The sequence below is a fragment of the Copadichromis virginalis genome, linkage group LG10 (genome assembly GCF_057382275.1).
Source record: "Copadichromis virginalis isolate Kocher_CV1m ecotype Utaka linkage group LG10, C_Virginalis_male_GT1.1, whole genome shotgun sequence".
Lineage (NCBI taxonomy): Eukaryota > Metazoa > Chordata > Actinopteri > Cichliformes > Cichlidae > Copadichromis > Copadichromis virginalis.
In genome coordinates, this window is record NC_140627.1 from 4,111,219 (window position 1) to 4,121,995 (window position 10,777).

At 39.9% G+C, this 10,777-nt stretch overlaps 1 protein-coding gene across 2 annotated transcripts; it reads right to left on the reverse strand.

The window, feature by feature from the left end:
- Nucleotides 1–358: 358 nt before the first annotated feature.
- ppp1r14aa (protein phosphatase 1, regulatory (inhibitor) subunit 14Aa) lies at nucleotides 359–9,516 on the reverse strand. 2 transcript variants are annotated; one of them, XM_085469530.1, is made up of 5 exons: nucleotides 9,250–9,516; nucleotides 6,442–6,522; nucleotides 5,971–6,003; nucleotides 4,376–4,426; nucleotides 359–1,584 (listed from the first exon to the last, which is right to left on the reverse strand). In XM_085469530.1, the coding sequence occupies exons 1-5, from the start codon at nucleotides 9,424–9,426 to the stop codon at nucleotides 1,402–1,404; spliced, it is 525 nt and encodes a 174-aa protein (XP_085325656.1). In that variant the 5' UTR covers nucleotides 9,427–9,516; the 3' UTR covers nucleotides 359–1,401. The 2 variants fall into 2 exon arrangements, with proteins under 2 accessions (XP_085325656.1, XP_085325657.1); XM_085469531.1 differs by lacking the exon at nucleotides 4,376–4,426.
- Nucleotides 9,517–10,777: the final 1,261 nt, after the last annotated feature.

Sequence of the window (10,777 nt, forward strand, 5' to 3'; positions counted from 1 at the left end):
ACTTCCAGAAGTATTAGTCCAAGGGTTTCTTCAAGTTAATGACTGCCTGTGTTTCCACAGTGGTCTATGTTTTTCTGCCTCCTGTCAAAATGTTATTTACTGCAAGCCTCACCCACATAGTTCCTCTACTTTTGAAATACTGCCCTTCAGTAGGGACTGCAGCACAAACTGCAAATTATATTTCCCCAAGCAGCTGGTGAGCTTTAGTAGTCCTGGTTGAGGAATGTTGTGGCCTTTGACACAAGCTGTTTTTTTTTAAAGTTCATAATTCACCATTGAACTTATGTGTCCCACATCCAGCTGTATATTAGACTACACATCTCAGCGGATTAGTGCAACCTCCTCCTGAAAACAAACATTATAACTGAACAAAATTATTTTATTAGACATTTCTTCAGGAGACTTCGGTTATTTTGCACAACTACAATTTAGTGAATATATCGACATAACTCACAACGTAGCAACACCAAAACTCAAACACAATATGAATAACAATGAAATATTAAAAAGCTACAGTGGATAAGCAATGCAACAGGATTATTTCCAGTGTTACATCATACCAGTATGTTAGATCCTTATCCTTTTTCTGTAATCATGACAATAAATAACCACTGGAATTTACCAGCTGTTAAATAAGTCACACGTATGTGCATGTGATTGAGCGGTGTTATTTCTAAACCCATGTTCATGTGCTCTGTGACACAGTTCTGTTCACACAGTGAATTTGTTGACCTAGAAGCCACCCTTGGATGTCACTTCAAAATCTGCTGTCAGTCCTGTTTTCCTTCATATACATTCATCCGTTACCACAACAGTTTCTGACACCAACTATATTTACGTAAGGAAAGTGACAAAGAGTACAAGTTAAGCGGTGTTTTGTTTTGTTTTTCCAGTCAAGTAAACCTACATGTTTGTTTGTGTTTTAAGGTATAGTACGACGTTAAGGGACATATAGAAGTGGCTAGACATAAAGACCAAAAATAGGGGGCAAAGCAAAGCTTCTTCTGTCTGAAAGTCACTCTCTCTCTCAACATGTACATCTCCTTTTTGAACCAACGTTTGTTGGCTGTGAGCTGAAACCAGAGCTGTGAGCAAGTGAGCTTCGGTGGTGCCGCTGGGTCAATGTGGGCTTCAGAGTGAGCCAAGAAGCTAATCTATATTTTCCTTTATGAATACTGTATTGGGTTTTAAAATTGAGTGAGATACAGAGGGACTTCAAGAGAAATCTATATTTAATAATTTTGTTGTTGTTTTCAACAATGTATCCAATGCTTCACCGACTTTGCCTTCTGTAATCCAGGACGACTGACTTCATTTCACAATAGTATCTGTGTGTGTGTGTGTGTGTGTGTGTGTGTGTGTGTGTGTGTGTGCGCGCGCGTGCACATGTTTATTGGGCCATCAGAGGGTCTGATTTTGCTCTTGGTTGTGGTGAAAGTGGTGGTGGTGCTGTGGGTTGTTGAAGTGATAAGGCTCATGGCGATAGTGGCCATGACAGATGACAGGATGCTCGATGCCTTCACTCTGCAGCTCATCCTTCCTGTGAACTCCTTGTAGCTTGACCACCAGCTCCTTGATGAAGGTCTGAGGGTGAAACAGAAACCCAGTCAGTTAAGAGATCTTTCACACTTAACAGCACAACCTAAATCTAATCATTTCTGTCTATAATACACAAGATCTAGTATTTAAAAAGTATTCCATGACTCTGCCCACAAAACAAACAAAAAACTAAACAAAAATGGAATTTGAATCAAATCGATTGACAATGGGGTTAATCCTACCCACAGCACTCAGGCTTACTGCAGTTTACTTTGGTCTTTTTTTGTTTAAAATAAAAGATGACAGTAATAGCACCTCCTTATGGCTCACTGACTGAAGCAACACTGGACAATAGTAGAATTTAATATAACTAGAAAGTAAAATGAAGTTACAATGAGCTCAATATAATTACACGTATGTACTGTGTAACAACTGCAACCTCTTCAGGAACTCAGTTATGCCTTTGCCAGTTGTAGCCCTGATTAGATACGCGAGATTGGTAATACATTAAAGATGGGAACTTTTTTAATCAGATATTTAGGGTTTGTTTTTTTATAGATTTTATTTATAGGAGACCATAGTTGTGTCGGTTGCAACATACTTTATATGTGGAACCATCTGGAAGCATCTGAATCTACTATTACAACCCTGCAGCCCTTATCAGAGAATCAAAAAAAAAACAAACAGCTTCTTATTTGATAACAATTAATTGTTGTGACGCACGAAGCAGAACCAAATGTAGCGTTTAATCATTTTTCCACACATTCTTGTTTAAGAGTATTCAGTGTTCATATGTCCATAGATGGAAGAATGTCTCGAAGAGCACCAGAGTCCCGGGAGAATGACCTCAAGGCTGCGACGAGGGAGGTCCCCCCCCCCCCCCCCCCATGTTGTGATGTGGTGTAAATGTCCTCATGAGTAACTACTTAATCTGGAGTTAGATAAAAGTTTAAATGGTCAAAGTAAGGTCTAGTCCATGTGTATAGAGGTTTAAACACAGAGTCATCATCTTTTTCTTAAAAAAAAAAAAAAGAAAAAAAAATGGGGAATACATGTCATCACAGCAGATATCTTTCTGAAAGTGCTACAGCTACTGTTATATTCTTCAATGTCATACGCCAGGGGTAGGGGAACTCCAGGCCTCAAGGCCCAGTGTCCTGCAGGTTTTAGATGTGTCCTTGATCGAAAACAGCTGATTTAAATGGCTACATGACCTCCTCAACATGTCTTGAAGTTCTCCAGAGGCCTGCTAATGACTATGTCATTAGATTCAGGTGTGTTGGCCCAGGGCGATATCTAAAACCTGCAGGACACCGACACTTGAGGCCTGGAGTTCCCCCACCCCTGCTATACACCAACACAATACAGAGCAGCTACAGGAACTACCAACATAGAAGTCGATTATGTTGTTAATAATCTTATTTCTTCACTGCACACGACTCTGGATACTGTAGCTCATCTAAAAAAAAAAAGAAAGCCTCAAACCAGAGGTACTTGACTCACCAGTATAATTCTTAAATGCGAACCTTAAAGCAGACAACTTGTAAGCTGGAGAGGAAATGGTGCCTCAGTAATTTAGAAGATCATCATTTAACCTTGAAAAATAAATTGTTGCTATATTTTTTTAAGTCCTCTGTAAAGCTAGAGCTACTTATTATTCATCACTGACTGATGAAAGTAAGAACAATACCAGGTTTCTTTTCAGCACCGTAGCCAGGCTGACAAAAACTCAAAGCTCTGTTGAGTAAAGCCTGAGGAAGTCAACTTCAGTAATAATTTTCTCCAAGCCATCAACGTGTCTTTTAGACCCCGTTTCTACAAACCTGCATAAAGAAGTGCTGCCATTAATTAATGTTTCAATCTCTAATAACCAGCTATGTACCACAGGCCTTCAACCTGGCAGTAGTTAAACTGTTACCAGCAGTCTTCACTAATTACATGCCAATCTCCAACCTTCCTTTCATATCAAACATCCTTGAAAGAGTAGTTGTCAAACAGCTAACAGATCATCTGCAGAGGTTTATTTGAAGAGTTTCAGTCAGGTTTCAGAGCTCATCACAGCACAGAAACAGCTTTAGTGAAGGTTACAAATGATCTTCTTATGGCCTCTGACAGTGGACTCATCTCTGTGCTTGTCCTGCTAGACCTCAGTGCAGCGTTCGATACTGTCGACCATAATATCCTATTAGAGCGATTAGAACATGCTGTAGGTATTACAGGTACTGCACTGCAGTGGTTTGTATCATATCTATCTAATAGACTCCAGTTTGTGCATGTAAATGGAGAGTCCTCTTCACACACTGAGGTTAATTATGGAGTTCCACAGGGTTCAGTGCTAGGACCAATTCTGTTTACATTATACATGCTTCCCTTAGGCAGCATCATTAGAAGACATAGTGCACATTTTCACTGCTATGCAGATGACACCCAGCTCTATCTGTCCATGAAGCCAGATAACACACACCAATTAGTTAAACTGCAGGAATGTCTTAAAGACAAAGACCTGGATGGCCGCTAACTTTCTGCTTCTTAATTCAGATAAAACTGAGGTTATTGTACTCGGCCCTGAAAATCTTAGAAATATGGTATCTAAGCAGATTCTTACCCTGGATGGCATTACCTTGGCCTCCAGTAACGCTGTGAGGAACCCGAGTGGTTTTTAACAGGATATGTCCTTCAATGCACATATTAAACAAACATGTAGGACTGCTTTCCTCCATTTGCATAATATCTCTAAAATCTGAAATATCCTGTTGCCGAGTGATGATAGAAAGCCTAGTTCATTCATTTATTACTTCAGGCTGGAAGTCATTATCAGGAAGTCCTAAAAACTCACTGAAAAGCCTTCAGTTAATCCAAAATGCTGCAGCAAGAGTCCTGACAGGCCCTAGAAAGAGAGAGCATATTACTCCTATATTGGGTTCCCTTCATTGGCTTCCTGTTAAATCCAGAATTGAATTCAAAATCCTGCTCTTCACATACAAGGTCTTAAATAATCAGGCCAGTAATATTATCACCCCAATACTCTAGTTTCTAGAGTCTCCTCCAAGCGGTCGAAGCAGATGGCCGTCCCTCCCTATGACTGAGTGTGTCTGCGGTTTCTTCCTGTTAAACTGGATATTTTTCTTTTCACGGTTGCCAAAGCACTTGGTCATAGGGGGTTATCACATTGTTGAGGTTCTCCTGTATTATTGTTGGGTCTTTACCTTACAATATAAAGCACCTTGAGGACACTGTTGTTGTGATTTGTGAGTTGTTGGTAGCATGTGATCGTGATGCCTTTAATTTTATGTTTAGCATTACACTTGGTTAAGCTTTTCGCTGCTTTAGCTACTTGAGCCCTATAGTTTGTTGAGACATGCAATACCCAGATATATTGTGTTATGTAACAGTCTACGTGCAGGTGAAAAAACCAGATGCCCCTGCCATGTAGAAATACTCCCTGTCCACATTTGTTTACTATGAACATTCATAAACATTCATCAGAAGTACTAAATCTCTGTGTTAGTATCAGCTGTAGCTGTTGCAGGTGTTTTACATTCATTCATTACCTTCATTAATTGAACCTATTTTAAAACAATATTCACCTAGTCATACGTGCACTGACTGTTGAATATTGTATGTGTGCTTGCTTCAGTCATCACCGATGCAAACGTCACATCCATCCACAGCTGTCCAGCATGGAAACTTTAGACTTGGACTGCTCACGTTTATTTAAGATAAACTTTGCAATCGATTTCTGCACAAACAGGAGTGTGGTTTTTGTCCCTTCCACTGTTAGTAGTGCAGACTGTACAGAAAAGATGGATGCAGCAACCGTGAAACCATTAACCGAGTTATGGACTAACATTTTGAAGCCTCAACAGCATTTCGGCTGCCCCCATGTTAATCTTTGTCGATCTTGTCAGGCACAAAGGCATCCACTGCCAAAACAATACTCTGCTTCAACATCTATTTTTCTTTAAATGAGATCATCAGTGACTAAATGCTAACAACTGAGATCATCAACTCATTAGGAAAGTGTTTATTGAAGTCGTACTGAAAACTTTACTTTTTAGGGCATATAGTCCATGGTGAGGAGAGGATATAGAAGGGAAGAAAAAAATGTTTCAGTGCTTGGATAAAAGTGAATCAGTTTAATCTAATCCATATCCAAAAAGTCTAATAAATTAAGTCTGAGTTAAAAAAATAAAAAATAAACAAAAAAAATGAAAATGCAGCTCCTACACTGACTCTGTTTGTTCCAGAGAGCCTCATTGTTTCAATCACTGAACTGGAAAAAACAAAAAACAAAAACAAAAAAAAAAAAAAAAGAGCTGTTGCTGAGGAATGTGGAAGGACCGCAGGAAGAAAGACGGACTGTAGCTTTAGTTTAGCTCACGTGCATGTTTGCATCAGTGCTTGTAAATGCAACTTGCCGTTTTAACTTACCTCTGTGCTGCTTCTGCACTTTTGAAGAAGTTCCTGTTTTTTAAAAAAAGGACAGTGTTAAAACAAACCTTAAGTTCACACAACTGTATAAAAAAAAAAAAAAAAAAAAAAAAAAAAAAAAGTTTGTATGAAGATGATTTGACTTATCAAACTTATCGTTTTGACTCTGCTTTGCTGATTTCTAACTACTATTTTCCATTATTATTGTTATGTGGACATATCTATACCTAATGAGAACGTAGCAACCTGTATACAATTTAATTTGTAAATTTCTTTGTTCGTTGTTACATAAGGGGGTTTGTCCTGAAGAGTGTCTACGTCTACCTGCTCAATTTTGGACTTGTATACCAACCTCATTAATGCATCTTGTGTTTTTTACTTTATTTATTTGGTCAGAAATAAAAAACAAAATGTCCATTTATCTCATGCCAAAATTGAAAAGATAGCGATAAATGCAACAGGTCATATTACCTGCAACTTTTTGACACGCTCCTCTTCATTCGGAAGGTCGAGCAAATCGTCAATGTTAACCTCCTCTGGCATGTCACTCTCCTGAGGGCAACACATGGACATGGAAGTAATGAAAACACACATGTGGAACGCTTCAGCGAGTCATCGTAGAAGGCATACACACGTCACAAGAATGTGACAGATGCATGCTACAATACTGATTTTGTTATCAGTTGAAAAATCAAGTATCGTCCGTTTTCCTGCAGTTGGCATGCACTCAGCTTTAAATGCTTTGTTCATCTGTTTCTTTGTTTAAGGGGCAACCTATGGCGTTGAAAAACTAGGCCAATGTGGAGGTTTCAAAGACTGCTGTTTGTCTAGATAGCAACTGAAGCTGGGTTCAAGAGTTAGTCATTCCCCATAGAATCACATATTAATATGCCCAGCTTTATAGCACTAAAAAGCATGTTTACAGCTTGGTACAAAGAACTGTTTCAGCCTCTGTGGATAGTTTCCCCCTTCATAATTATTTTGAATGAAATTCACTTGGATACAAAAGTTTGGGGGGTGGCCGCTTTGATTGCCAGGTGGCCAGAAATAGGCAGCTGGAGCTGGTTTAAATCTGCCTCAGATTAGACCTTATCTACTACTTTAAGTCATTACACTGGATCTTTACTGTGTTTGTGTTGTCGGTGCCTTTTGGAGCAGGTACTAACTCATAACTTAAGACTTTGTCCTTTCAGTTGTCAGTGGATCCAAAGTAACTATGATCATGTGAACAAAACACATCCGTCAAACTGGCGATCACTACTGCAAACCAACCACCAGCTTTATCTCTCTGTAGTTACTATTACTACTTTCTTCATTCGTAAGTTCTTTAAAGTAGTTATTTCATTTTCTCAGCACTCTTTATTAATTAGTACATTTTCATGTCTATCCTTGATCACCCTGACCTGCTGCACATCCTTTCCAGTTCAAGCCCTCTGCCAAGCTAGTGCAAGTCCTTCTCTCCTTCAGTGTCCAAGCTAGCATAAGCTCACTATAAGCCTTTTCTTTTACTTTGTCTGTCTTTGCTGTATGTCTAGCCTACCCCAATCCACTTTCTTCATCTATGTACCGATCTCAATTTTTCTGTGCCAGCTTCCTCCTTTGAATATTTTTGTGTACTTGCTCATTCCACTGCTGAGTCTCCTGGTCTTCTTTCATTTGTCCAGACGATACAGCAAATACTTCAACACGTCAGCTGTACTTTCCCAGTTATCTGGTAACTCTTCCCTACCACCTAGAGCCTGTCTCAACTCTTCCACTTCAACTGGCTAATAAAAACCATAAAAAGGAATAGGCTGAGATTAGGAGAGGATTCACTCCCTGGGAATGATAATTTTTGGAACACAAACAGCTGATAAATTAAAATTAAATCTAACAGAAAGTCACCATTGGATGGGGACTTTCACCATTTGGATGAACATTTTCTAATATGATGGTCTAAAACATCTTCATACACACCACACCATTCAGAGAGTCCTCACACCCTCAAGACTGAGCTTAAAATAAAAAAAAAGTTTCATCCCAGGATAAACTGATCACACAAAACAACTTTTGCACAACTTTACAGTAATATTCTTACCAGATGTCTGTTAGTCAGCACATACACAGTATGCATACTTACAGGGACTTTCTGAATACCCAAGTTCTAAAGGTAGGCTACCTTTATGCTGAGAAAAGAGATTCAGCCATGTGCAAATGTCCATTTTAACAGTCACTAAGTTAAAAAGACTTCCTGAAACATTTAACCTCCATGTCCAAATAGTACTTTAAGCTTTAATAGTAGCTGGAATATTTACATTCAGCCTGCAAACATTAATTGCATTGTTTAGGCTGTGGGGACCGAATGTTAACAGTGTTCATGTAATAGGCTACAGTAAGAGTGACGTGTTCTGTTTGAACAAACAGCCATTGTACAAGCTGAGTGAAGGGCCAGTCCACCCACCCATGCACACCAGTGCACTGCACTGCCTTTGTGATCAGGCCCCTGGCACTTATAGGACTGCAACTCTATGCACTATAACAGCAGCTCCTGTTTTTAGGCTTGTTTTATTTTTGAAAACAATGAAATGCTGTTCTTGAGTGTGACATGACCTTATGTTGCATAATCATACTTGGTTGAGTAAGGTCGGTTCACTGTAAAGGACCATTTTACAAAAAAAAAGCATTTGTCTCACTCAGAATCTTCTGGGTATGGGGATGATGAGAAAATTGGTATGTTCGCTCCTTTTTATTTGGAGAGATGACTTATCATTGTAACCATCTGAATTCTGCCATTTTAAAAATCAAACCAGACTTTCATTATAACTCTTAAGTCCAAAAACAAGAAACTTTCCCTGAAACTCCTGTTGAGGGATTCTAACATCTTGTCAGCTGCTTCCCAGATGTAGTGTTTACCCCCTCCTGGGACATAAAACCAGCATTCTCCCTCCTACCCCCTCTTCCTTTTCTCCCAGTTCCACACTGCCCATGTAAGGCAGAAAGCTCCAAGACAAATACAGATTTGTGAGACAGGAACAGCAGCAGATCTCACATCTACAGGATGTTTGGCCTTGTAAGGACAACATAGTGCCCCACCCCTCATTCCCTAAACACCTCATAAATCAACAGAGACCTGAAGATGAGTCTCAGGAAAGTGTCTTCACGCAACATTCTTGTTTAAATATAATATTTTCCATTTCGCATTTCAACTTCTTCTCAACTCGAAAGCTTTTAAACGTGTTGGACACGCAGACAGTACTGTGCAGTATCCTAAATCAGTTCACTTCTCTCAGAGACACCCACCTGCCCCGCGTACAGTCTATCCAGGCTCTCGTCGATCCACTTCTCTACGTCGAGGCGTCGCTGCAGCTCCTTCCTGTTGTACTTCACCGTAACCCGGGCATGTCTCTTCGGGATGCTACGACTGCACTCTTCGCCGGCGTTTTCTTCGAGCGCTGCGTCTGTCCACTCGGCTGCCATCTCTGCTGTGGACTGGTCGGGCTGGTTTCTCGCCTTTTTGACGCGCACGGACGGGAGAGGAGCTGGGAGGCGACACAGCTCCCACCTTTTTTTTTTCCTCTTGAGATGTTTTTGTGATTTGATAAAAACTGAATTGAATTGAATCTTTGGCTTCTCTGGAACATAGAGCAAGTCACTGAACCATTCCGACTGTAAAACCTTTAATAAAAACAAGAAAAGAATAAATAAATACATGAAAATAAAAGAAGAGATATTTTCACTTTCTAATTACTCAGCTGTGCCTGGTTAACCGATTGCGTCACTTAAGCTCATGATGTCACAGGCGCAACGTGTGTAAGCGTTCACGGGGGGCACATGGCATGCACACCTACCACCACCTCAGGCACTTAGCGAGACCTCTGAAAGGAGTGGGTCCTTTCTCTTCAACAACTAATCTTTTTACGCTGCGTTACGCGGATGCATCCATCGGTGTGCATTTAAATAGAATGTTAGTAAGTGTTTACTATCTAACACTATGTGCTTGGAAAGTACACTTACATAAAAAGAGCATAGGAAAAAGTGCTGGAGTGACTCCTAATGGGATGAGCCATGAGAAGAAGAAGAAGAAGAAGATTTGATTGAGAAGCACTGAGCTGCTACTTACCCTTTAAATTCTGTGGAAGCACCAAGAGTGTACTTTGTTTAGGAATCTTCCCAATAACACATAGTAAAACTTTCTTTCTTACAACTATACTCATTTTCCATTACCTTTCACAGCTTGACAAATGGGTTAAGGTTGGGTGGTTGTAGTGGTGATTGGATCTTATTCACCACTCAATATTCTTGGTCTAGAAGCCATAAAAGAGGGAATGCACCCCCCCTTCAACCCTTAGGGAACATACCATCTGTCAGCCTCTCTCTGCCACAATGACATGGCAGCTGGAATCAAGCATCTCATATTTAGATTTATCAGACCAAGTTCAAATATCTTCTGGCCAAATGTCCATGATTCTTTGTTCTCATCTTGTTGGTGAACCTCATCAGTGGTTTATTTTCTTTGAAAGCCTGATAAACACCTGATTCTGAGACATGGCTGCAAAGCACTGAGCTGAGCTCTGATCTGAGCTGCTGTTAACTGTTGATTTCTCAGGCTAGTGACTCCAATCCACTTTTGTTTAGTATCAAAGGGAATTGTTGGCGATCTGGAGAAGTTTCATCACAGCGTTTGGTGGTTATTATTGTAGGTGCAACTGACACTTTAAACATTCTTGAAGACTGGATGAACTATAATTTCTCTTTACTCAGCTGAGCATTTCTAATATGGATTACTGCAGCAGTTGAATGAAGCTGTTTGCTGTATTTCAGCACAGCC

What these genes read in the sequence shown, in the direction of transcription:
- ppp1r14aa (XM_085469530.1), bottom strand. Translation starts at nt 9,426, where the DNA reads ATGGCAGCCGAGTGGACAGACGCAGCGCTCGAAGAAAACGCCGGCGAA. An exon ending in ATAGACTGTACGCGGGGCAG is followed by an intron (nt 6,523 to 9,249) that starts GTGGGTGTCTCT and finishes TGTTGCCCTCAG; the next exon opens with GAGAGTGACATGCCAGAGGA. An exon ending in AGTGCAGAAGCAGCACAGAG is followed by an intron (nt 4,427 to 5,970) that starts GTAAGTTAAAAC and finishes CTCTCTTTCTAG; the next exon opens with GGCCTGTCAGGACTCTTGCT.